Raw genomic sequence first — 27974 nt, forward strand, 5'->3', positions numbered from 1 at the left:
AGGGTATCTGAGGACAGTAGTTTTGGGGGTTTCTCTAGTCTCTATTGGTCTAGTAAGTTTTGCATTTTTTAGGAATTTGAATTTCACACAAGTGTATTTTTAGGTCACAATCAGGGTAAAATTTTACTTAGGCCTTTGTCTCTCCAGGACAGAATAATAAACTTTTCTGATTTTCTTCCTTCAGGAAAATGGATCCAGCCTTCCAGAAAGAACTCACCTGCTTCATCTGCTTGAACTACCTTACAGACCCTGTCACCATAGGCTGTGGGCACAACTTCTGTAGGCCCTGTCTCTGCCTTTCCTGGGAAGAAGCTGAAACTCCTGCCTGTTGCCCACTGTGCAGGCAAACATCAGAGCAGATAGCATTCAAAACCAATATTCTTGTGAAGAATCTGGTGTCCCTTGCCAGACAAGCCAGCCTCTGGCAATTCCTGAGCTCTGAGGAACAGATGTGTGGGACTCACAAAGAGACAAAGAAGATGTTCTGTGAAGAGAGCAAGAATCTGCTCTGTTTCCTCTGCTCTAACTCTCAGGAGAACGAGGCTCACAGACACTGTTCCATAGAATGCGCTGTTGAGGAATACCGGGTGAGTGATACGTCTGAAAGCACTTTGAAAGCTGCAGGATAGTAGAGCTAAGAGAGTACAAGGAAGATGAGCACCATGATGATGAGTAATCCACTCATCGCTGAGAGTCTAGTATGTGCTAGCTTGTGTCCTAGGCAGGAAGGAGAAAAGTGTGAATAAAATACATAAACGTATCTACCTTCACAGAGTTTGCATTCCAGCAAGGAGATGAGACATGATTAAGTTAATGATTATTCTTTTGAATATGCAATATAACGCTCAAGGTGCTGTGAAGTCCTCATTTTCATATAGCAAAAATATATGAGCAAAGAGGTTCTCCTATTGGAAGCATGTTTAGTAATACAGGTCAAATAACGAAAAACCAAGCCCGTTGCTGCTGAGTAGATTCCGACTCAGAGCATAGTGGTTAAGAGGTCAGCTGCTAAGCAAAAGGTTGGTAGTTTAAATCCACCAGATGCTCCTTGAAAATGGTATGGAGCAACTCTACTCTGTCCTATAGGGTCACTATGAGCCGGATTGACTAGATGGCAATGGGTTTGCGTTTTGTTTTTTTGTTTGTTTTTTTTTTAATATGGTATCCTAGGAGGCCTGGTGGATTTGAACTGCCAACCTTTTGCTTAGCAGCCGAACTCTTAACCACTATGCCAGCAGAGTTTCAAGCATGCTGGAAAATAGCAGGGCCTAACATCAGTAGAGGAGCCCTGGTAACTTAAAAATTAACCTCCAGACTGCTAACGAAAAGGTAGGTGGTTCAAGCCCTCCAGTGGCTCCACAGGAGACAAGACCTGGCAGTCTGCTCCGCTAAGATTACAGCCTAGGAAACCCTATGGGGCAGTTTGACCCTGTCTTGTAGGGCCCCTATGAGTTGAAATCAACTCAATAACAACAGCATCAGTACATCCGAATTCTGGAACAAGTTGTTTATCTGAAAATTAGCAATGTTACATAAAATCCTCATTCCTCAGTTTCTTTAGGCAAAAGATTCCACTAAATTTTGTGTTTCTACTGCCTGAAATTTCCCAGAATTGGTAATTATGGAAGGTAAACAAGGGAATATTATCATCCTTCCACTCGCCGTAAAGTACATCGATCTAGTATCCCTTGACTATATCCATTTATTCTCGTATGAAATGCATAAGATTTGTTTCTCTGGTACTCATATTCATGATTCCTTTGTAGGAGAAGCTCCTAAAGCAAATGAGATCTTTATGGGAAAATATTCAAAAAAATTGGAGAAGTCTGAATGAGGAGAGCCTAATTATCAAGCTGTGGGTAGTAAGTATGAGGCTGTTTTCTTTGGAACCAGCTTGTGACAGACTTGCTGGAGATTTGTCCATGAAGAATTTGAGCTGAAATCATGGTGGGCCATGAGCTTCTGTGAGTGGTTTATCAAAAGGAAAGATAACCTGCCTTTTCAGTGTAAGGCTGTATGACACTTGTTCAGATTTGTAAACCCCGGTATATCAGCAACTCAGAAAATAAGCACGTGGCACTTCTCCAGACATTTCAGGAGCCTTTGAAGTGAATGAAGGTGTTTTGAAGGGAGCTTGGGTTTGACTTTTGAATGGAAAACAAATGAAGGAATGAAACTGAAGGGTCATTCTGTGGTTCCTGACAAGTAGGAAGACGTGGATTTAGGTTGAGTGCAGTTGATTGGTAGAGGATGTGAGTCGGAGAGAAACAGGTGAGGTTTAAGGGGAAGGGGTTAACTTGCATTGCACATATGATCTAAGAAATCCATGTCTTTGCAGTATTATGTGTTTCTACTATCAGAGATTATCAGGTCTGAGTATCAGCAATTGCATCCGAATCTCCTTGAGGAAGAAAAACAACATTTAGAGGGACTGAAAAATGAAGGCAAGAAGATATTTCAGCAACTGAAGAAAAGTGAAGCCACAATGGTTCAAAAGGGGAGGCACCTGAGAGAAATGTATGAGGAGCTGAGGAATATGTGCCATAAATCAGATGTGGAGTTGCTCCAGGTAAGAACCGAGGACGCGCCTGGAAATCATTTGTATTAGCTAAAGTTCACATCCTGGACCTCCATTAGATATTTGGTACCAAAGGCACAAACTTTTTTCCTTTGGTGGTCATTTCCCAACTGAGAATAATAGACATAAACTGTGACTCCTATCTTAGCCATGAACAACAAAGCTTTATGTAAATATGAGAGTAGATTTCCCAGGGAATACTGTATTTTTTGACAAATGAATGCCTTCTACTTTTGTTTGCCAACCATGTCCTGCCCTCCCCCCACCCCAGATATTTTCATAAATGTGCAAAGTTAATTTTTTTTACAGCAACATGGCAAACCAACATAGAAGGCACAAATTATTTGCGGAAAATACAGTACTTCCTTCTAAAAGTCTTCTTCTCTACCTTGCTTCTCTAAAATCAAGAAAGAAACATCTTACCCATGAGCATTCCACTTTTGTCTCCAGGCAGGCAATATGGAGAAATTTGGGAAGAGATAACTTTTACTTCCTCCTTCTGTTTTAAAGTCCCCGATTTGAATTGCCTCTGTTCTGGGGCACACTACCCTTTGGAGACAAGCCATGGGAAAGACCACTTTGCAGACAGCTGACGGTTGCATGGCTACCATCTATACTCACATCCTTCTCTTTATTCACTCACCCTCAGGTTTCTGAATTCATCGAGAATTCAGGTTCTACTCACATGATGTAGTGGGATCCTACTTAAAAAAAAAAAATGAATTTACCAAAAAAGTGTGGTGCTGGTTGGTTGGTACTTTTCTGAATATGCCCAAACCTAAAGATTGAATGGGCAGACTCACCCATTTGTTGGAATTCTAAACTTTTTCCTCTCTTCACAGGATTTGGGAGACATATTGACCAGGTAAGTTTGGCCTTCCCTGCAAAGTAGAGCACCATGCGGCCTGTGAAAGAGACCACAGTGTTTCTAACAAAGTGCGAACGTAACTTGTGGAGATACTAGATATTTTCTGTGTATGCATGCTGTGTATGTTTTGCTGAATATGTTTTCCTGTTCCCTCTATCACAAATTTTGTTGTTGTTAGGTGCTGTCAAGTCAGTGCTGACTCACAGCGACCCTATGCACATCCAAACAAAACACTGCCCGGTCCTGTGCCATCCTCACAATTGTTGCTACGCTTGAGCTCATTGTCGAAGCCACTGTGTCACTCCATCTCGTTGAGGGTCTTCCTCTTTTTCACTGAACCTCTACTTTACCAAGTATGCTGTCCTTGTCCAGGGACTGGTTCCTGCAGATAACATGTCCAAAGTATGTGAGGCGTAGTCTCACCATCTTTGCTTCTGAGGAGCATTCTGGTTGTACTTCTTCCAAGACAGATTTGCTCATTCTTTTGGCAGTTCATTCGATATTCTTCGTGAACACCACAATTCAAAAGATGTAAATTCTTCTTTGGTCTTCCCTACTCATCCTCCAGCTTTCATGTGCATATGAGGTGATTAAAAACACCATGGCTTGGGTCAGGCTCACCTTAGTTCTCAAGGTGACAGCTTTGTTTTTTTGCCCAGCCCAGTGCATCCTTTGATTTCTTGACTGCTGCTTCCATGGGTGTTGATTGTGGATGCAAGTCAAATGAAATCCTTGACAAATTCAATCTTTTTTCCATTTGTCGTGATGTTGCTTATTGGCCCACTTGTGAGGATTTTTGCTTTCTTTATGCTGAGGTTTTTATGTTGAGATATATTATAATCCATACTGAAGGCTGTGGGCTTTGATCTTCATCAGTAAATGCTTCAAGTTCTCTGCACTTTCAGCAAGCAAGGTTGTGTCAGCTGCATAATGCATGGTGTTAATGAGTCTTCCAGTTGTGAGGATTTTTGTTTTCTTTATGTTAAGATGCAATCCATACTGAAGGCTGTGGTCTTTGGTCTTCATTAGTAAGTGCTTCAAGTCCTCTTCACTTTCAGCAAGCAAGGTTGTGTCATCTGCATGACACAGATTGTTAGTGAGTCTTCCTCCAATGCTGTTGCCCCATTCTTGTTCATATAGTCCAGCTTCTCGGATTATTTGCTCAACATACAGATCCAATAGGTATGGTGAAAAGATAAAATCTTTATGCACACTTTTCCTGATTTTAAACTATGCAGTATCCCCTTGTTCTGTTCAAATGACTGTCTCTTGATCTATGTACAGGTTCCTCATGAGCACAATTAAGTGTTTCAGAATTCCCATTCTTTGCAGTGCTGTCCATAATTTGTTCTGACCCACACAGTCGAATGCCTTAGTATAGTGAATGAAAACACAGGTAAACATCTTTCTGGTATTCTCTGCTTTCAGCCAGGATCCATTTGACATCCGCTATAATATCCCTGGTTCCACATCTTCTTCTGAACCTGGACAGACTTTCTGGCAGGTCCCTGTCAATGTACTGCTACAGCTGCTTTTGAATGATCTTCAGCAAAATTTTACTTGCACGTGATGTTAAGGATATTGTTGGATAAGTTCTGCATTCACTTGGATCACCTTTCTTGGGAGTAGGCATAAATATGGATCTCTTCCAGTCAGGTAGACAGGAAGCTGTCTTCCAGATTTCTTGGCCTAAGAGTGAGCAATTCTAGTGCTGCTTCCGATTGTTGAAACATCTCAATTGATATTCCATCAATTCCTGTAGCCTTGTTTTTCACTAATGCCTTCAGCGCAGCCTGGAACTCTTCCTTCAATACCATGGGTTCCTAATCATATTCTACCTCCTGAAATGGCTGAAGATCAACCAGTTCTTGGTACAATGACTCTGTGTATTCCTTCCATCTTCTTTTGATGCTTCCTGCGTCGCTTAGTGTTTTCCCCATAGAATCCTTCAGTATTGCAACTCAAGGCTTGAATTTTTTTCTTCAGTTCTTTCAGCTTATGAAATGCTGAGAGTGTTCTTCCCTTTTTGTTTTCTATCTGCTGGCCTTTGCACATGTCATCATAATACTTTACTTTGTCTTCTACCCTTTGAAATCTTCTGTTCTTCTTTTTTACTTCATCATTTTTTCCTTTTGCTTTAGCTACTCAACATTCAAGAGCAAGTTTCAGAGTCTCTTCTGACACCCATTTAGGTGTTTACTTTCTCTCCTGTCTTTCAATGACCTCTTGCTTTCTTCACGTATGATGTCCTTGATGTCATTCCACAACTCACAAATTAGCGTTGTTTCTTTCCTGTGAATCAGGAAGGTATGTTTTGCAGGGCTCAGTGCATAAGTGTCTAGAAGATAGCTATCTTTGATTTTAGGTTTCAAAGACATAAACTTAGTGCAGTGAATGGCCTAGTTTGTGCCAGGTGGTAGGTGAGAGAGGCATGTACCTCTGAGAAGCAGGAGAAGGAAGCAAGCAGAGAAGAAAGAATGATTCCCTAAGAGTTGCATAATTCCATCCCAGGATACTGGAGATATACCACAATATTGGTAACGGGTTCTGTTGAAACATTTTCAGTTAATGCTGACGTCTTTTTTTTTTTTTTAATAATTTTTATTGTGCTTTAAGTGAAAGTTTACAAATCAAGTTACTCTGTCACATGTAAGCTTGTATACATCTTACTCCATACTCCCACTTACTCTCCCCCTAATGAGTCACCCCCTCCCTCCTTTCAGTCTCTCCTTTCATGACAATTTTGCCAGTTTCTAACCCTCTCTACCCTCCTACCTCCCCTCCAGACCGGAGATGCCAACACAGTCTCAAGTGTCCCCCTGATACAAGTAGCTCACTCTTCGTCAACATCTCTCTCCAATGCATTGTCCAGTCCCTTCCATGTCTGATGAGTTGGCTGACGTCTTTTTTACATACTGTGATGGCCCCTTTGGCACCTGAAAGATTAACTGATTCTCCGACTTGCAGGAGTGAGTCCGTGCAGCTGGACATGCCCCAGCCTGTGAACCCAGCGCTCAGTGCTAGGCCCATCACTGGCCTGATAGACAGGTTCCGGCAGTTCCGAGGTGAGTGTCAGCCCAGTGGTGGGACCGCATACAATGTCTTCCAATAATGGTTTTCTATGGGCAATCATTCCCTCTTCATTGATTCTTGATTTTGGGAGGAGAGCAGCCTGGGAATAATCATATTTGCCCTATGATAATATGAAAAATATCTACATAAATGGTGGGAAAAGAGATATGTTATTCTGGCCGGTATTAAATAGTTAATGAGAAAAAGAAAATGATCTGAAAATGGCTCCTTGAGACCTAGAACCATTCCCAGATACAATGTCAGTCATTCAGTGAGTCATACAGAAGGACATATTATTTCAGAACATTTCAATTTCAAATTAAGTGCAGTTGCTTATGGTGATAGGGTCCCTGGTATTTTATTTTTAAATATTTTTCATTTAAAGTCTCATAGTAATTGAATTTGTAATAATGTGCATTTTAATGAATACGTTCTGAGAAATACATAAATAAACATAAAAAGGTGATATACAGAAAAGCAGAATTTATGAGCAACAATAAAACAAGTGGGTGGTTGAGGCAGTACGCAGAGCTCCGTGGTCGACCTAATCCAGCGGGGTTAGCCTGGCAGGCAGAGAATGACTAAGCCTGAGATGGAACCAGGTTTAAAGGCCAGGACATTCTGAGTAGGAGACCCCTTCTAAGAAGATATAAGTCAAGCCCCAAAACTGAAGACATTACCGCCAAGTGGATTTCAACTCACAGCTATCCTATAGGACAGAGTAGAACGGCCTCATAGGGTTTCCAAGGCTTTCGATCTTTATGGAAGCAGACTGCCACATCTTTCTCCCTAGGAGCAGCTGGTGGTTTCCCACCACTGACCTTTAAGTTAACAGCTGAGTGCTTTAACCACTGCCCCACCAGGTCCTCTTCTAAGAAGGCATACCTGGATTTTATTCTTGAATTTAAGCCTACTTGCTTATCTTATACTTGGCAATGCGATCACCATTTATTCAGGTTGGAATTTTTTGCCCTGAGAAGAGACAATGGAGATAAGTCATGTTGCTGTGGACATGGTATCAGTGCAGGTTTCTGATTTTTAATGTGCTGTGAAAAGCAATGAACCAGAAGTTTACATGACCTTCCTCCTCTACATTCCCTGGGATTTGAGGAGTTTTTTTCCAGTGTATTTAGGTATCCGTTTCTTCTGCACATCCGCTGATAGCCCTCAATCTGATATTTTCTAGTCATAACTTCCCTTGTAGTGGTGGCCTGTTTTTCCAGTGATACTCTAGACCCAGTGACCCCCTCATCCCATAGAAATTGAAAAACTGATTTGAACTGAAATATTCTCTTTTTCCACAGTGGAAATTTCCTTCCGTTATGAAATAAGCAGTCAGAATATCATGGTGTTTGATGACGTGAGAAGTCTGAGGCTAAGACGTGACCTTCAAGAGGTGCCTTTTCCTTCTAGAAGATCTCAGTACTTTGCTGCATGGGGGGACCAGGCCTTCACCTCTGGAAAACAGTACTGGGAGATAGATGTGGACGACTCTTGGGACTGGGCTGTAGGAGTCTGTAAGGATACCTGGTTAAGGAAGAATGGCTCACTGGTTGAATCTGAGAACGTATTTCTTCTTTTATGTGTGAAGGATGTTAATCGTTACAATCTCTTGACCACTTCCCCAGTGTTTCCTCAGTATATAGAGAAACCTCTGGGGCGAGTTGGTGTGTATATAGATTTTGACAGTAGAAGTATGAGTTTTGTTAATGTTGCCAAAAGTTCCCTCATATGGAGATACCCAGCCTGCTCCTTCAATTACCCTCTCAGGCCTTTCTTTTGTACTGGCCACACATGATAGTGGTGAATTCAGGAACCTGGAAACTCCATATCTGAGGGAGTCCTTCTCAGTTGAAGCTGATCAATAATATTTTATTGTCTTTTATTTTGTTCTTCTTTAAAGTAACATTTTGTTGTTATTAACTATGAAAAAAAGTTGGAAATGAAAACTTTCACTAGTTCAATTTTTTTTAATTAAAGTCATCTCTTTTGGCACATTACATTGCATATATACTGTGATTATTCACGTGTTTTATGAGCTTCCTGGAGTTAGAAGCATATATAACAAAAACTTTGAAAGCTGGAACTTGAGGGGACTGCCTTGTATTTCGATCTTTGTTAAGTGGAAAATTGTTAAAAACTTCTTGGGGGTGGTGTCTGACCTCCTCCAGCCCCACAAGAGGATAGGGGAACCAAGATCAACAGCGCAAAGTTGACTCCCAGGAGGCAGAGGCCAGACAAGTCTCCTCTCTCTACCATCTTTACTAATTCTGAAACCAACCACCCCTCACACAGCACTCTCTACTTCTCTGATGGATGCAATAATTCTTTGCAATGGCCACACAGAACTCAGGCTATACTCAGGATTATAGGGTTTCTTATAAGGGAAGTAACAATTACAATTCAGGCCCTGGAACATTCAAGATAAGAGTCTTCCATCAGGATAGCCTCTTCCCAGCTGCGCTCACAAGTTTGATTCTCCTTGGCCCTCAGTCTCTGCCCAAAGGCACTCAACTTTGTCTTCTGCAGATTGGGAAGCTACTGTACCCTCTCCTGCTGCTAGGTCTCTCTGCTGCTGGGTCTCCCCTGTTTGTCTCTCCTTCCTTGGTGGTGGTGGGTTCCTCTCTGCTCTGGCTCCCTCTTAAGGCATAACTGACCAATCCCCTTGGTAGGCCACAATTAGCCTATCACACAATCAACTGAGTGTGAGTTCCCAGATCATGGCTAGAAAGGCCATACACAAAAATAATTAATCACACAGCAAAAATATTTGATTTTTCCTCCTGACAGGTTTCCACGTTATACGGGTTCCAGCTTTCACAGGTTTTACTGTATGGATGTGATTCCATCTTAATGGTGTAATAGAGGAACACAGAGTGTTTGTATCATAAAGAAACCCGGTTATCTACAATATATGTGTCAGTCTGGAATATTCTTCTCCCTCATCTTGATCTCTTAAAATCCTTCTCTATTCATCCTTAGGGAAAAACTCTTTACAGGGAAATATTCCTGGATCCTCAGGACCAGGACAGGCCTGTCTTTATATAAGTCCTTTATTTTGTCCTTTCCCTTTTAACCATATGAATTATGAGATAAAGGAAGTGTCTCTTGTATTCACTGCTATTTCCTACAGGTAACACAATGCCTAAGACATAACAGGCTCTTAACAAATATCTGAATGAACAAAAAGTGAATGAGATACTTGCCTTGTCTACAATAGGGTTGACAGTGGGTGCTGCTCCATATCTTTGCTCTCGTGATTCACACTATGCAGTATTTTCACCGAATTTCATTTCTGATAGAAAGGTTGTTCTATGACACACGGTTTCAAAGTTTTCTGATTAATAATTGAGAATATTCATGAAAGTAAATGCCATAGACCATTAAAAAAAAACATAAAATATAGGTTAAACCAATGGGATAGGGAGCGCTGAGATCAACATGGCATAAAACAGTGACACAGACCAGTGATTCTGTCTGGTGCAGTTTCCAGCAACATTAGTATCGCTGAACATTGTTAGCAAGGCAAGTTCTTGGGTCAGAACCAAAACTTACCAAACTTATTGCCATCGAATCCATTCCTACTCATAAAGAAACTTATGCACTGGGGAAGGGCCTGTAATCTGTGCATTAACAATTCTGATGAAAGCTGTAAATAAGAAACATGGAATTAATCTGATTTATAGATACAAAGGCTCAGTAAATTTCCTACATCTCGGAACCAAACAAGAGCTAGAAACAATTTGTTCAATATGGTTGTTTAAGTATGTTGCTTTTAGTGAACAAAGAATAACAGGGAAAGTAAGATCTTAAGCAGACTATTAGGGACTCAGAAAACAAATAAAAAATTTTGTATTATAGGTTATTGTTATGAAAGCTACATCAACTCATAAATCTGGAACCATTCAATTACATCAAGAGAGAAAAATCTTTTCTTTAGCTTGCAAAATACAGGGAACAGACAATAGTCAAGACAACTTTCCACAGGTACATAGCTCAAACAATTAATGAGCATGCTTTCTTGAGAATTAGTAGGAAAGGACACTGCTATCAGTTTTGCAGGTATATTATTGTTGGATGTATTTAAAACTCTGGGAATACCATCGTATGAGGAGAAGATCCCACGGTGTGGCTTTATACATATAAATTTTTCTACTCGATAGGAATGTAATGTAAGCAATATTAGAGCACCCAAATACCAAAACCAAACCCACTGCCATCGAGTCGATTCCGACTCATAGCGACCCTACAGGACAGAGTAGAACTGCCCCATAGAGCTTCCTTTGTGGGTCAAAATATCAAATATATATTCCAGAAATTAGTGGAAGAGCCAATGGTCTAGAGACAGTGTAGCCATTAAGCTATGAGCCAGTGGTGCAGGGATGGAGAATAAAACCACAAAATTCAAAGAGAAATTCTAAGACTCACTTGCTGTGTGGATACCTGCTTTATGACTGAGCAGAAAGGCATTTCAAATGGATGCAAAAGAGATATACTTCCCTACGCATATGCTGGGATATTTCCCTCATATTAAAAAAAATCAATTTCAAGTACATTAAGGTTTAAATTCCATGTGACAGGCAAATTCATCGTTTAAAAGAAGTTGAATATATGAATACTTTTAGACACATGTTAGGGTGTGATTTCTTAAAGAGGAAACAAAAAAGCAAAAATACGTGAAATAATGATCAATTTAACTACAAAAATTAAGGAATTCAGTCATCAAAAGACAAAATAATGGAAGTGAAAAGCTGGGAGTAAAATACTGTAACACATATAACCACCAAAGAATAAGCATCCAGAATATATAACAAATGTTTTCAAATATACAAGAAAAATTTGTTGAACCTCCCACCCATCCAAAGAACGAAAAGTCAGGACAATTGCTTCATAGGAGAGAAGAACAGAAACACATGTAAAAAATATTTAGTAATTAGAGAAATAAAAATGAAAGTTATAATCACTACCATCCGATGGATACTTTTAAAAAATATGAAGTTTCGGTGATGATATAGAGCAACCTGAAGTATTATCTCGTGCTACGGGAGTATAAAGTGGTACAACCCTTGGAGACCAATCTCTAGTAAAGCTGAAGTTGTGTGCAATTCCTGGGTAAATAGTCTAGATTAAAGCAAGTCTTGTGTGTGTCAGGTTCGAAAGTGGCTTTAACCCCCCTGTTTACAATCACAAAAATAATTATGATAAAGAAACACCTGAAATCAATCTCAACTCCATCAGTAGTGGAACAGATAAATATATTCAAGTATATAGCTATGAAAGAGTACATGTCATTGTTAGCTGCTATGAAGTTGATTTCGACGCATGGTGGCCACATGTGTGCAGAGTGTAACTACTCCGTAGGGTTTTCAAGGCTGTGACATTTTAGAAGCAGATCCCCAAGTTTGTCTTCCAAGGCACCTCCGTGTGGGTTTGAAGTGACAACCTTTCGGCTAGTATTTGAGTACTTAACCCTCCTCAGCACCCAAGGTCTCTGAAAGAGTATCAAGTATACTGAAAATGTATAAACTACAGCTACATGGAACAATCTGGATACATCTCAGGAACACAATGTTAAGGTAAAAAAGAAAATTGCAGAATACACACAAGAGTTATTTCTAAAAAGTTCAAAATCTACAAAACTGTGTATTATTGAGGGTTATAAATATAGGTGGTAAATTTAAAAGGTAAGCAATAGTGTGATACAAAAACTTCAGAACAGTTGTCATTGTTTACATATTTACACATCCCATAGATTTTTTTATATATTAATGATTTAATAATGTTCAGCAACATTGTAAATGAATATAACCATAATAAACCAAACAGACCTGTAGCAGAGGCCCAGGCACTCTGATATTCCCTCTCTGCTCCTGGGCTCTATTGACATGAGGAGAGCAGTCTCCCTCCTTGGCTGAGCAGAAGTGGAGGCTGGGAGTTTGAGCTGAGTCAATATAAGGGTGCTGTAGCCCAGCAGCACTTGGGCTCTGGCTCCTGGCAGCTCTACTGCCCCTTAACCACCACCTCTGAACCTGTGGTTGGGAGACTGGAGGATTTAGCTTCCCACTTTTCACCTTCTCATTTCCTATTAAAAAAAAAAGCTCTTCCTGTCCTGGTTTAGAGGCTCCAAATACAGCATCTCCTCCCAGACACACACAGGACCACGGCCCCTGAGACTCACTGTCCATCACAGACAGGAAAGGAACATCTAATGGTGGCAGCTGAAGTGTAAAGTGGCTGCTACTGCCTCAGAGTTTTGAAAGCTACAGATTTCATTTGTGTTTAAAGTGATGGCAACGCTTGGGGTCCTACAGAACCAAGATTTCCAGTCTGGTCTGAGCTAACACTTTTTTTCCTATGGATTTTGGAAATATATGGAAAAGTTCTTTTACATCTAGAGTCAAGAGATGGCTACCAGGTCCTCTAGGAACTTCATGGATTGTAAAACTGGAAAGAGGCTTACTTAGACTTTAAAAGAGTTTACCTATTTTTCAAATAAACCAAAACCAAACTCAGTGCAGTCTAGTCGATTCTGACTCGTAGTGACCCAATAGGACAGAGTAGAACTGCCCCACAGAGTTTCCAAATAAAAAAATTCTGATTGATTACAAGCTCTCTAAAGTAAATGCTCTAAGAAAAGGGAGCGGGGAGTCTTTTCCCTTTCTCAACAGGGTGAGTTAAGCCTCTCTCTCTTTCCTCCTTCTAATCTGTATTTGCTCTTACAGCTTGTCCGGGAATGACCTAGAAGGAGCAGTGAGTTTGGGGGTTAAAAGAAAATTTTAGCAAGTAAGCAAATTCACAACACCAAATCTGTGAATAGTGAGGCTTTATTTACATAATATTACCTGAGGTTTTGAGAAATACGAGGTTTATAAGAGCCATAAAACCATGTGTCATATCAGTTCCCCGGGATTCTGTGATTATATTGCTGGGGAGCTCAGGTCTTAACTGCAGTAGCAGACATCATGGGAAGAGCATATGTGAGACTGTTGGCATTGGGTTGTTGTAGTTTGTTAGTAAGTCCAGACAAGGAGAAATGGTAAGACAGGTGATCCTGGGGAAGCCTCTCTGCTCTGTTACATGAAGGATGACAATCAATCTATCATATACAGATAGAGTTAAACAACTCAGGGATGCTCCTGGGTTATGGATGTTCAGCTGCCTGTTTTTCCATGCAGCTGAATGTTCTCTCACAAATTCCCTACTTCTTATCTGCAACTCTCAGACCCTTATTTTTCACTCATCAACTAAAAAGAGGGCCACAGTTTAGTATCATGACTATGTGTCAAATGAACTTTTTCAGAACTAGCTTAAAAATCATGGCTCCCTAGCAAATGCCCAGGATTCCAGGAACCACGTCTGCATGTTGCAATTACCCTGAAATGTTTTAAACACTACAGAGCCAGTGCCACGCCTTAAATCAATTAATGTACGATCGCTAGGAATGGGGCATAGACATCTGCACATTTTGAAATTCTCCATATGATTGCAAAGTGTAGACAAGTTTGGGTATCACTGTCATCTAGAGCTCTGCGCTTGTCATTTCCCAGCCTGGATAGGCACACCTAGTGACAACAGATAACCAAGATAGGTTCTTTGAAATGACTGCTGTAGTATCAATAACAGCCATTTAAGGGAGCATCTAGTTCATACTGTAATAATGTCATCCAAAGCTAACTCACAGGGACTAGGAAACCAAGATAGAAAGGGCTGTTGACACGTCCTTGGGCCCCTGTGGAGATAGTGCTGTTCCTGAGCTTTAAAGCACACCTACATTTATCCCAGAAGGGGTAGACTTACCAGACAGAGGCTCACAAGTACAATAATGAGGCAGGAGAAAACATGAAGCGGTAAACTACAAGCAATTGGGTAATAGTGGATCACAGGGAATGAGTGTACTGAACACCATTTAGAATGAGAATCAATGCCTCCTTAAAGGGACTTCTACGTCACATTGAATAATTTGAGTTTTATTTCTACGGTGATGGAGAAAAGTCACAGTAACTGGGTAATAATGTTCAGCTTTGTATTTCAAACATATTCAACTAGAAATCATATTGGAAAGAGTCTGTTCTGAAGGTAAGAAAGGCCATTTAGCCTCCCATTATAGAAATGCAGATGAGAAATGAGAATATTAAATAAACCAAAGGTAGAACACCAGAAAGATGTTTAACTGTGTTTTATTGACCATACAAAGGCATTTGACTCTGTGGATCATAACAAATTATGGATAACATTGTGAAGAACAGGAATTCCAGAACACTTAATTGTGCTCATACGGAACCTGTACATAGATCAAGAGATAGTCTTTCTCACAGAACAAGGGGATACTGCGTGGTTTAAAGTTAGGAAAGTTGTGTGTCAGGGTTGTATCCTTTCACCATACTTATTCAGTCTGTATTCTGAGAATATAATCTGAGAAATTGGACTATATGAAGAAGAATGCAGGATCAGAATTGGAGGAAGACTCATTAACAATCTACAATATGCAGATGACACCACCTTGCTTTCTGAGGGTGAATTGGACTTGAAGCATTTGCTGATGCAGATCAAAGACTTCTTTCTGTCTTCAGTAAGAATTGGATCTCAACATAAAGAAAACAAAAATCCTGACAACTGGACTAATAAGTGACATCATGATAAATGGAGAAAATATTGAAGCTGTCAAGGACTTCAATCTACTTGGATCTACAATCAACACCCACGGAAGCAGCAATCAAGGAATCAAATGATATATTTATTGCATTGGCCAAATCTGCTGCAAAAGGTCTCTTTGAAGTTTAAAAAGCAAAGATATCATTTTGAGGACTAAGGTACAGCTGACTTAAGCCATGGTATTTTGAATCACCTCATATGCATGTGAAATGTGGAAAATGAATAAGGAAGACCAAAGAAGAATTGACACCTTTGAATTATGGTGCTGGTGAAGAATATTGAATATGCCATGTACTACCAGAAGAATGAAGAAATTTGTCTTGGAAGAAGTACAGCCAGGCATACTGTGGACATGTTATCAGGAGAGACCAGTCCCTGAAGAAGGACATCATGCTTGGTAAAGTAGAGGGTCAGTGAAAAAGAGGAAGACCCTCAACGAATGAATTGACACAGTGGCTGCAACCATGACCTCAGGCATAACAACGATGGTGAGGATGGCACGGGTGCGGGCAGTGTTTCATTCTGTTGTACATAGGATTGCTGTGAGTCAGAACCGGTTCAGTGGCACCCAATAACAACAACAACATATTAACGTTGGGAATTGTTTTAGTGAATTACCTAATATCAAAACCTCATTGTAATCCAGAAATAAACCAACTAAGTTATGCTGTACTGTCAGTATGACTGGAGTTTAGGCAAACTCTCTGGCTTTCCTATGCCAGGAATATCACATTTTCACAAAACTTCTGGGTATTTTATTAAATTCATTCCCTTTTATCATTTTTGATGATCTAGATTTCAATTTTTTTTTTTTCAGAGTACTCAGATCCAAGGTCAAAAATCAGGACACGTACTGAATATTAAATTAAATCGAAGGACATCCCTTATCCTCTTCCCTAGAATATTGAAAGTAAATGTAGTTAGAGGGAGAAGAACCAAGGAATAAAAGATGCTCAACATCATTCTTCATTAGTAACATATATACAAATTAAAACCACAGTGAGATACCACTACACGTTAAAGAATGGGACGGCTTACATAAAAATGGCTGACAATACCAAGCTTTCACGAGAATGTGGAGGAACTGGAACACTCATAGATTCCTAGTAACAAAGCAAAGTGGTACAGCCACTTAGAAAAAAGCAGTTTGGTAGGTTCCTAAGAAATTAAAAATGTATATACCAAATAATCCAGAACTTTTTCCCGTAAGTATCCACCCAAGAGAAATGAAAACATATGTCCGCACAAAAACTTGCATGTAAATGTTCATAACATCATTATTCATAAAGGCCCCAAACTGGAAACAATCCAGTATCAATCAGTTAGTGAATGGATAACAAAATGGGATACATTCATACTGTGAAATACCAGTTAACAATACAAAGGAGCAAACTACTGATTGCACGAAAAAAACGGATGAGCCTCAAAAATATTATGGTAAATGAAAGTAACCAGACACAAAAGGGTTATATATTCTATAATTACACGTTTATGATGTTTCTAAAAAAGGACAAAACTACTGAGAAAGATCAGTGGTTTCCTGGGGGTAAGTGTAGGGATAGACTGCAGAAGGGCAGGAAGGAAGGGAAGGAAGTGTTATAAAAACAGATGTTGTGATGGCTGCACAAATACATTTAACAGGAACTTATTAAAAATAATCAAAGTGTAGAAACTGAGTGGGTGAATTTCATGGTATGTACATTTTACCTCAATTAAGCTGATAAAAAATTATTGAGAACCCAAGGAACTTTTAAGCCAAAGGGTTTTTAATGTCAATGTTTGCCGTATTAGAAACAAAAACTGAAAAAATGAAACACTTTTTATTAAATCATTGAGAATAACGTTTGTAAAACTACAATATGTAACATAATATTTTAAAAAAAAGCATATATTTTAAAACCATAACAATAAATATATTAATCAGATGAGCAGCTTTTTTTATTTTTTAACTTTTTAACAAATCTCTTTAATGTCAGGCTTAATACAATACCTCCAGATTCTCATATCTGTTTGTCTGTCCAGTCTTTTATGACATCTTATGTCATGTAACCCTGTATATGTTTACCCTACTTTCACGAGGGAATAAAAGTCAAAAAGGCAAATAATGCCCAAGTATTAGGATAAAAATAATTCTGATTGTATGTACTTCCAGGGGTCTTAGGACCTCACTTTGAGAATGCCTATCATGAAGACTCATTCCCTGATCTACTCAGGGGTGGTGAAGGGGATGGCACAAGGTGAGGCTCCCTGGGCCCCCAAACATTCCTTTAGTGCTTGGGTCCTGAAAACCATGGGGGTGTGAGGTTGGGTGCACAATAGCCACCACCTCATCCTGCAACCGAGCACTACACCTGGATGCTGAGGGGTAACTACGGTATGACAGGAAGAGCACATGACCTGGGTGCTGCTTGAGGAGGGGCACTAATGAGCAGCTCCTATTGGCCATTGCCGTTTCCAGCCCCAGCTGTGAAAGATCACTCAGCAATTTCAAACTGCCATGGGTGCTATTTTCTATAAATAGGCCCCTGCCTGGATGGGCAAAAGGGGCTGCAATTCCCGCCACTCCCTTCTGCCCACCACAGACTACAAGAAGCTACAGTGACAAGTCCACAGCCTGGGCTTCCATCCTTGTGCTTTCTAAAAAGAGTTTAGTTTTCTTTTTTAATCATCCATCCTTCTATAACCTACAAGTCTCATCTTTAATGGACACTGGACTAGATGATACGCTGCATTAAAGGGTATGTGGGTATAAAATTTTGATGGGTTCCTCTGGACTGTGGTGATACAGTGTAGTCTTGCGCTAGCTGGAGTGGTTGATGACTCACCTAATCCTGGGTCCTAAATAATCCCCTGGATGAGGAGCCTAGTGGGATGAATACGACTCAGACTCAGGGGCAATGCAGGGTTCCAGGACTCCTGGAGCCCCCACCACCGGGAACCAGTGTGGCACCACCTACAGGGTATCTGCATCTCTTATGTTCCTGGAAAATTATGAGAACAATGTCCTTACAAAATGGGGACCTGGAGAATGTTGCTATATCCACTAGCGTCCAGCAGGAGGATACAGCATGGCCTGATTCAGCAATGCCTGAGGAGACAGGAAGCAGGACTGAATAGGGAAGAGTGGAGAAGCCCTTAGAAAAGAAACCAGATCCCTGCATGTGCGTGTGTTGGCAGCAGGAAGCAACCCCCATCCAAGTGTTTCCCAGTGTGCCCCTCTGCACATACACAGGGCAGCTCTCTGTAGCTGGCAGTTGATGTTCCTTTCCTGATTGCTGCGGAAGGCAAGAGCCAAGAGTGAGAGACCTGGAACCTTAGCTCGCCACCCACAGATTGTGTTCCCAGAAAAAAAAAAAAATTAGAACTTTTATTTTGGCCCAAAGCAAAAAAAAAAAAACACGGACAAAAAACAAACCCCATTGCTGTCGAGTGGATTCCTACTCATAGCAACCCTATAGGGCAGAGAAGAACTGCCGCATAGAGTTCCCAAGGAAAGGCTGGTAGATTCCAACTGCCCACTTTTTGCTTAGCAGCTTTAGCTCTTAACCACTTCTCCACCAGGGCTCCAGCCCCAAAGCAGCCACATCAAATCCCCAGAGGACTGACAGGGGTCTATGGCCCAGTATCAATAGTGTCACCTGCTACAGTGCAGTATTCAGGGCTCCTGCCAGTGTCTCCTGGAAACCCTGGTGGCTAGTGGTTAAGCGTTATGGCTGCTAACCAAGAGGTCGGCAGCTGGAATCTGCCAGGCGCTCCTTGGAAGCTCTAGCCGGCAGAACTACTCTGCCCTACAGGGTCACTATGAGTCGGAATTGACTTGACAGCAGTGGGTTTGGTTTTTTGGTTTTGCCACTCTCGCCTAAGATAGAACACTTGAGGTTACGGAAAGGCTGTAAGTTTTAGGTGTCCATTGATGGTGAGAGTTTTGAAGGCTATGTGTACTGTTTGCAGATAGTATATAAATCATCTCTCAGTTAAAAATGACATGGATTTGCCTCGATTCAGTTTTTAGCAATAGTATTTAGGTCTTGTGCACGAAGTTACCTCTTTTTTTGTGGATATTTAATCAGGGTCATAATGGACTCAAGGGCACACAATAACAAAAGCAATGAACCTGAAAATACTTTAGGTAGTTTTTCTTAGGCATCAAAACCTTGACCAGAAAAAGGAATTCGACTTTACCATTGAGAGCACTGACGTTGGACGTACACAAGCTTATTTCCGCATATCATGTTTTCTCAAAAAGAGAAGGAAAAGAAGAGAAAAAAAGTTCTTCTGTCTGAAAACAATTCTAGTCTCCTCTTTCAGGAATTTTTAGTCCTGTAATCAATGTCAAAAATTTATTGTTTGTTTGCAATTTATATGCTTTTATTTTTTTAAATATAGATAAATTGCACTTTTAAACTATTTTTGTTATCTTTTGAAAATGTAAATCATATTGATTATCGTTTAGCTTTATGAGGTTATTTTACCAAAAATTAAACAAATTAGTAAAAGTATAAGTTGAGCTATGGAAAAATAGAGTATGGAAGGGTAAAGCTGGTCCTCAGATCAGGCAGTGAACACGCACCGCTGGACTCTGACTCAGAGATCCCGCCTTCCTTGTCCAGGGCAGAGGGCAGCCAAGTTCAAGGAGGTTAGGTTCAGCCCCTGGCCCCAGCATCCAGCTACCCTAGATGGCTCCTGCACCAACAAACCCAGCTCCCAGGCTCCGTAGGTACAGAAGACCTTCTGGTCAGCTTGGAGCAAGCTCCGCCTCTGGAGAAATCGCGCGTTTTCATCCAGGCGGCAGGGCAGCAGCGGGAAGGCATTATTTGTGGTCCCAGCCCGGGGACAATGAAGGGGTTCTCCAGGACGGCAATGCTTCAGACTCAGGCTCTCAGGAACGTGGGGTTCGGTGCGGGCTTCTCACTCTCAAGGACTAATCTCAGGAGGGTCCAAGGAAAGGCCTTCGCGTCCCTCGGCCAGGAAGGTTTCCCGGGGAGACTTTAGGGCGTGAAATGAGCGGTTCTCTAGGAATTTACAGTCCTGTCCGGAGCGACTGGCGGTGCCAAGGGGTCCTGGAGGCTCTTGAAGGAAATGGTGGTCCGGGTGTTCGCACAGGTACGTGACCTGCCGGCGGCGTCTGTGTCGGGACTCAGATGCGAGAAACCTGCGCAGACCCTGGGTCAGATGGGGACCCTGGGTCAGATGGGGACCCGGCGGAGTTTTGTGGCCGAGATCCAGGCGTTCCCTGCTCAGGCCCGTGGCTGCCCTGGAGCCTAAACCTTAACAGTCCCCCGTGCCCACCTCCAGAGCTCGCTCCTACGACCCTGAGGCCCAGGCGGGCTGCTTCACCCAGCGCCTCCCGCGGGGAAGGCGGGGAGGGAGACCAGGCCCACACGGTGGGTGTTGCTTGATGAGTGCTGAAGGCAAAGGGGCCGTGGCGTGGCCCCCAAACTGCTCCACTTCAGCCTGAGACTCTTGAGTCTGCACCCTTCAGCTCCAGTGCTAGCATTCCCAGGGACCCAAGCCTGGGCTGCCCTCAGCGCTTAGATGAAAGAGCAGCTGGGCCAGGAAAGGTGGGAATGAGAATCCCTTTGGGTTGAAATTGTGGCACTCAGAGTTTCTCCTGGTGTGTCTCAGTGCTGGGGATAGACACTGGCTTTACGATGTTGTTAATCAATCGGTCTGCTTTACAATAGTATAGTTCCATATTGCCAGATTCATTACATACCAGTGTTCACAGTATACTGCAGGTGACAAATATTTTATATTTAATGAACCAATACACCATTTTATAAACTATTGTCTCATGGGCAGCAGGGCAAAGGAGGCTGGAGATTCAAAGATAAATAGTAGAGAATATTATATCTGGCCTGGAGGAGCTTACAGTTTACTGAAGGCCAAGAGACCAAACATTTCAGTTCAGTGAGTTAGCACTGACTTGGAGGCAGCTATGAGAGGCCCTAGAATGAAAAGAGGGATTCCTACCTGTAGGAAATGAAGCTTTCTCATTGAGAGAAGTGGGGGGAGAGAGGGTGTCAGGTAGTCACTTTTTTACCGGATGAGAAAGAGTCAAAACTGCAATTGGGTTGGGATTTTTGCACCTAATTAAAATGGACCTTGGCTGTTGAATATTCTGTATTTTTCAAAGCAAAGAGTGAGTTTTACTGTTTATTCTAGTAATTATATGGTTTAAGATAACTGTGACAATGTCAGTAGTAAGAAAGCTCTGTGCTCTTGCATTAACCCATTAAAAAAATGGATCAAACAGCCAGGTATTCTTTTACGTTCAGCTGGCTTAGAAATCCAATGGTAGACACAGCATAAAGATTGCACAGTATTCCAGGAGAGTTGTTTTTATTTAAAGAAAATCAAATCAAATTCATGCACTTAATATTATCACACTTTTAAGAATAATACAGCCAGTAGTCTAATAATAAATGTAAATGAGGTTAAAGATAAGCAAGTTGGCACTAGGAAAGGGTCTCAGGTATTAGCATTCTCAGACATGGACAAGTTTCTAAACTGTCCGTGATCCTTGGGGTCCACAGCAAAGGAAAGGCCTGAGAGGGGAAGAGAAGGAACATGAAAGCAAACTACGAATGAGGGTACCATTATTCACATTAACAAAGCTCACTACACCGAGTTCATAATCCAGAAACACCCCTACGTGGCCTAGAGGTCTTTCTACATACTGAGGTAAGAGTGGGGACGAGGTAAAGAGACTGTACTGATTGTTCTCTTTGACACAAAAAAGTAGAAAAATTCCCTCGGAGCTAACCAGCATGTCATTGCTCATTGTCCAAGAATCATTACAAAGTCCAATAACCCCGTTCCAACAGTGCCCCACATCCACCTCCCAGTAATATTTGCCAGATATAAAGGTCTGGGCTCCCCAGGCAAGAAAACTCTTAGATCTTGTTGACTTGTGGTCCACATCGAGATGATCACCACTAAAGAGCACACGTCTCAGATCTTCAAACACGGGAACATGGCTAGTGACTATTTCATGGTCCAAGGAAATATGAACTGCAGAAAGAAAAAAAAAAAAAAAAACAGTTACCAAGTCCTGAAGGACAGGGGCTTTACATAGTGTCTTACTTTTAGTGGCATATTTCATTTGGATGATTATGATTGATTTCTGTGTCGATATCCCAGTAACACAGTGCTGTGGAATTGATTCCGACTCATAGCAACCCTATGGGACAGAGTAAAACTCCCCCACAGAGTTTCCAAGGAGCGCCTGGCAGATTTGAACTGCTGACCCTTTGATTAGCAGCTGTAGCACTTAACGACTACACCACCAGGGTGTCCAGCTTATTACAATGTATCATATTTGGCTTTTCCTCAGATTTTATTTAGCTTTTTCTAAAATGGAAATTTTGATTATAAAAGTTTCCTGAAATGAAACCATAGATGCAGTAATGGAGAAAAAGGACCCGGAGGTGCTATTGCACCAAAGGGCTGTCTGTTACCTTGGAAACGAGTGAGCCTGTTTATCAATCCAGTGATGGGCCACGAACTGATCTCTGGGTTTACCAGCTGGGGCACGTGCAGCTGCACCAGCTCACTCCTGCAAAGAAGAAGACTCAGTTACTGTTACTGGGTCCAGAGTTTTCATCCCAGTGATTATGTCAGTGTTCCACTACAGATGCTTCCTCAGGATCCTCACAATTATGTTCCCTGAATGGGGGAGATGCTGCAAATGGCAATTTATTTTCTGAAAATAAGATCTAATCCCACTAAAATCGAATCTGCCATTCAGTCCTGGTATACAATTACATCTCAGTCATGACTGTGTCTAGTTACTTCCTCCCAACTACAGGGGTTGGGTGTGAAAAATGACCTGATGACCAGGAGGACATACTGCACAAGAATGCTGTGGTTTTTAATCCACACCAGTCACCCCTGACATGTGTTTATACTTGTGAAAATCATAAGCAGCAATGGAATTGTCATCATACAACTTCTTTGTAGACACCTGCAATTCACACCACCACCCCGCTTCTTCTTAGGCTAGACAACCAAGCCTTCTCTACCTTTTGAGAAAGATAAGTAGACTCTGAGATTATATTATTATAATAAATAAATTATGCTCCCACTCAGTATAATCACTGCCACAATTCTTACAACTAAAATATAGGTGCAAGCTTACCTTTTCATCAGGTCTGTGAAATGTTGCAAAAGAATAAAGAAAGTTTTAGTATTTATTTAACAAGATTCATAGTGTTCTCACATAAAACCCTATTCCAAAGGATAGGGTAACCCAAACATGATGGCAGTGTTTATCAAAGACATGGAAACAGAATAAGAAAATATATTGTATAGATTCCCAAATTTGTTTATATTGTCAAATCAAGATACAAATGTAAATATATTAAAATAAGGCTCTCCGTTGTAGTGTTTCAGTCATTGAATGCATATTAGGAGAATTTTTAGAAGAGCACTTTCTCTGGGGTGGTAATGCCTACTTTTTTTACAAAGCTTCACTGGTCCTGAATGAGGCAAGATTGACCCTTGATCTGCAGTATTACCTGGATAGACAGTATCCTTATCGTGTCATCAGAGAGCACATTCCAAGCCAATGATGGAAGACAAAGAGAACGCGGACATCATTTCCAAGCAGCGTCTTGACTCCCCTTCCTTTGTCCTTACCTGGAGCAGTTCCATGTCTGGTTTATGGCACGTTTCCTTCAGCTCCTCATACATTCCCCTTAGGAGTTTCCCCTTCAGGGCCATAGTGTTTTCACTTTCCTGGAGTTGTTGAAAAATCTCTTTGCTTTCCTTTTCTAGTCTCTCTAAATATTTTTGCTCCTCTTCATAGAACAATAGATGCACCTTTCGATATTCAGCATGGATCATCTTCCTGCGTAGATTCACATAACCCTGAATTGGTAGTGAATACATGGAATATTTACTAGGTTGTCTTCGTCCATGTCTTCTTAGCTACTGTTTTGTCTTCTGTCAATTTGCTATGTTTATTAAACCAAAAATTTGGGGGTTTCTTTTGCTTTTTTTCTTTTCTTCCACTTAATTATTTTTTTAATTTCAACAATAGTAATATCTCCAACCACTTCCCTCAAATGTCCACATTTTCTTTTAAAAAAGGAATTTGTGGTTTTATACTTAATTGTCTTATATAATATACTGTTGTTACCGTGTGCCCTGGAGTCTATTCTGACTCATTGAGACCCTACAAGGCAGAGTAGAACTGCCCATAGTACTTTCAAGGCTGTGATCTTTACAGAAGCAAATTGCCACATCTTTTTCCAGTGGAGCAGCTGGTGAGTGCAAACCTTCATCCTTTTGGTCAGCAGGTCAGAGTTTAACCATTGTGTCACCAGGGCTCCTATGCATGTAACATACTAAAACCTACTTACTACTAAGAGTTTTTAGTCTCCTTTATCCTCACATACTCTATAGAGTAACTCTTCACTTTCAAGAATAGCCAATATTACATCATAGGATAAGATGTGACCTTTCTAAAAATTTTACCACCACGTCCACAAATTGCATACTAACCAGAACCTTGTCTATCTCTATGTGTTCAATTTGCTCTTTTTATCCAAGGTCACACATGCCACTTAGCCAACTTCCATAGGGTTCTTAGAGGCATTGTTCAACAGACAACCCCCTTTCAGTATTAATTCCCTCCGTCTTATGTTCAGTTTGTTTCCTTACTTTGCTCTCAACTTTTCAAATATGCTTTATTTACGCCAATTGTCTTGAAACAAATCAAAACATCTAATATTGACCACATGTGTATATTTACTGTACTCATTTGTGAAACTCTCAATCTTTCATCAGTTCAATGAAATCTCTCTTCCATTCCCAACACTTCACTGAAACCAGACTTTTCATCTCATCAAGATCCTCCTTTGTTGAATCCAAACATTTATTTCCATATTACTAAGGCTTTCCTTACAGTGTACCAACCCTTCCTTGTATAAAACCCATGTAACTAGTCTTCATACAAATTCTTTGGTGGTTTTCCTCTATCAGTCCACTTTTACCAGTTCCCCTTTCCTAGCCGGACACATCAGCACAGGGAGTCCTCAAGTTATTTTTTTTCTTCCACCTGAAAACTTTTTTCTCTCTAAAAATTCTCATCGTGTGCTATCATCTACTCCAAAACCTAGAATATGCTGATGATAGTGAAATATCCCGGTCCAGACTCAGTCATTCTCATCCAATTGCTTACTACATATTTCAACTTGGATAGCTCACAAAATCTTAAAAGCTAACACGTCTCAACCTAAATTTATTATCCCACCAAATCCAACCCAGCTTCACCTCCTCCATTACTAACCTCAGGTTGCCTCAGTTTCAAAGCCAAATATGTCTGTCATTCTTGATTTTACCCTTTTAACATTGTGCCTCAAACAAATCACTGTTTTCTGGTATTCTCTATCAAGAATCTCTCTTGAATCCTTTCACTTCCCATTGTTGGTGATCAATTTATTTCTGATCTTTTCTATAAGGATTCTTGCAACTTCTCCTACTTGCTTTCTTGGCTTACATTTTGAAATTTTCCAATCCTGTCTCTCTAAACTGCAGACTGAATGAACTTTACAAAAAATAATCATGATCATATTTGTTTATTTAAAATCCTTCAGAGGCTTTGATTTGTACTCAGAATATACTTGAACTTATTAGTATATGCTAGGTGAACTTGCAGTATATGGCATGAACTTATTTTTGTCTCTTAATCTGGGACTCGATTGATCCTCTCTCTTTATACACTCCTGTCATATTAAACATAAGGCTCCCCAAGAAGCAAGCAGTCTGTCTCCTTTTTTTCTGTCTCCTTGAGTCTTTTTTTTTTTTTTTTTTTTTTGAGTCTGGTTCATTCCACGTGCAATTCCATTCATCTGGTATGCTTATGTTAGTATATTTCTCATAAAAAAGTCACACTCAAATTTCACATCAGAACTCAGGGCCTTTACAATAGAGAAGGAAAGGCAAGTTTGGGGTAGGAAAATACATTTAGTTTGAGACATGTTCAATTTCATTCTCTCTACCACATAGGTACCTGCCTCTGTTTCTAACCTCTTAGAAGCCAACAGATATTATGATTTTAGCTCGATTTCTTACTGTATAATTACAATGTGTCCCAAGATGGTTCTGAGGGAAAGAGTCCCTTACTTACCTCCCAAGTTCTGATTTTGCTGGTTTCTCTGTTAAGATTTCTCTGATTTTCTTGTGTCTTTTCCCATACAGCCCTCATTTGTTTGAGGAGCTTTTGCTGCAAAAAAAAAGCCATGAAGGTGGGCATTAAAGAAGCTAATATTGAAGATATTGGATCCACTAATGGAGAGGGCCAGAAATGTGAAGTAAATGAGCACTGAAGAGCTCAGAGGAGCTCCTGCATTTTCACTGCTTAATTGTCAAATCTTGGAAACTTTATTCTAACAGTAGAATAAAGCTCTTATCGTGTTAAGGGTCTTCTACCACTGAGATATCTGGCCCTCAAATTTTATGTCCCCTGACCAAGTTTCCTAACTGAATCTTCTTTTCAGATTTAGTTGTCTGATGCTAGTTCTTGCTTCCTTCTCTTGTAGCTTTTAGCTATAAACCAGGGTTTCTAAGTGGATTTCATTAGATTAGGCTGTTGGCAATCATGGTTATAGTTACTAATAATGATAAATGGAATTTACGGATTTGTTCACCTCAGTCTTACAATGGATTATCATAATTCCAACCACCACCAACATCATCATCATTATTAACACTAGTTGTAAGATGTTAAATGGTAAGAATATAAGCTATATAAGATTGGTGACAATTTTTCTTTCCTCATTTATCCCTAGTGACTTGCATATAAACCCAAACCAAACCCATTGACACTGAGTCGATTTCAACTCATAGTGACCCTATAAGACAGAATGGAACTGCCCCATAGTGTTTCTAAGGAGTGCTTGGTGAATTCCAACTGCCCACTTTTTGGTTAGCAGCCATAGCTCTTAACCACTATGTCACCAGGATTGGTGACTAAAATGACTAGGGCTCAGTAAATATGTATGTTACATGAATGACTAATAATTATGTTCACTTTCTTCTTCCTAATGTCTCAGGTATGGGATGCCCCAGGTTCAACCTCCTTTGACATCCATTGCTTACCCGGTATTCCTCAGCAGTCCAATCAATGGAGCAGTGTCTGTGAGCCTTGTGCTCCTTAGACTTACAGCAGAGCAAGCAGAGTATGTCTTTGACAACTTCACAGAAGAAGTTCTTTGTTTTCATGTGTATCCCACACATCTGTTGTGCAGAACTTGGTAAGTAGGAGAGTCTTGCTCTTCTGGTGAGGAACACCTGTGTCTTCAAAACTATGTTGGTTTTAAAGCTCATTTGATATGATGATTCCGTGCACACAGGGCAGCAAGGAGGATTTGGGGCTTCCTCCCAGCGGATACAGAGACAGGGCCTGCAAAAGCTGTGCCCCAGCCTATGGTGACTGGATCTATGAAAGAACTCATGCAGATGGAGCAGAAGAATTCATTCTGGAGGAAGTTGGAATACTTGTTTCTGAGGAGAGAAAAGGAAAAAAAAGACAGAAAATTTTCTAATGGTTTTTTAAAGCAGTGCATTGTCAAAATTGTCAATAATACTCCTGAGCGTGAGATTAGTGTTAATATATTATATAAGACAGAAAACAGATGCTGGGGAACGGAGATTCTTCATGATCTTCAGCTAATGTTAATTTTTCAACCATGGTCTTTACCACCATGGTTCCAGATCCCTAGTAAAATTCCATTTTTGTTTATTTATGTCGTCTACTCTAAATGGACATGGGAATCGGTAATTCACTTCTAGTTCCCA

The 27974-nt window shown here is 40.7% G+C and overlaps 2 protein-coding genes across 2 annotated transcripts in view; one reads left to right on the forward strand and one right to left on the reverse strand.

Annotated features, from left to right (window-relative positions):
- Positions 1-27974, reverse strand: part of LOC126078921 (tripartite motif-containing protein 43-like) — a 458981-nt gene that overhangs the window by 391011 nt on the left and 39996 nt on the right. The gene's annotated exons all lie outside the window — the stretch shown is intronic.
- Positions 189-8316, forward strand: LOC126078845 (tripartite motif-containing protein 43-like). The gene is made up of 6 exons (XM_049889662.1): positions 189-587; positions 1767-1862; positions 2339-2569; positions 3421-3443; positions 6414-6511; positions 7823-8316. The coding sequence occupies exons 1-6, from the start codon at positions 189-191 to the stop codon at positions 8314-8316; spliced, it is 1341 nt and encodes a 446-aa protein (XP_049745619.1).

The sequence above is a fragment of the Elephas maximus genome, chromosome 7 (assembly GCF_024166365.1).
Source record: "Elephas maximus indicus isolate mEleMax1 chromosome 7, mEleMax1 primary haplotype, whole genome shotgun sequence".
NCBI classification, from domain to species: domain Eukaryota; kingdom Metazoa; phylum Chordata; class Mammalia; order Proboscidea; family Elephantidae; genus Elephas; species Elephas maximus.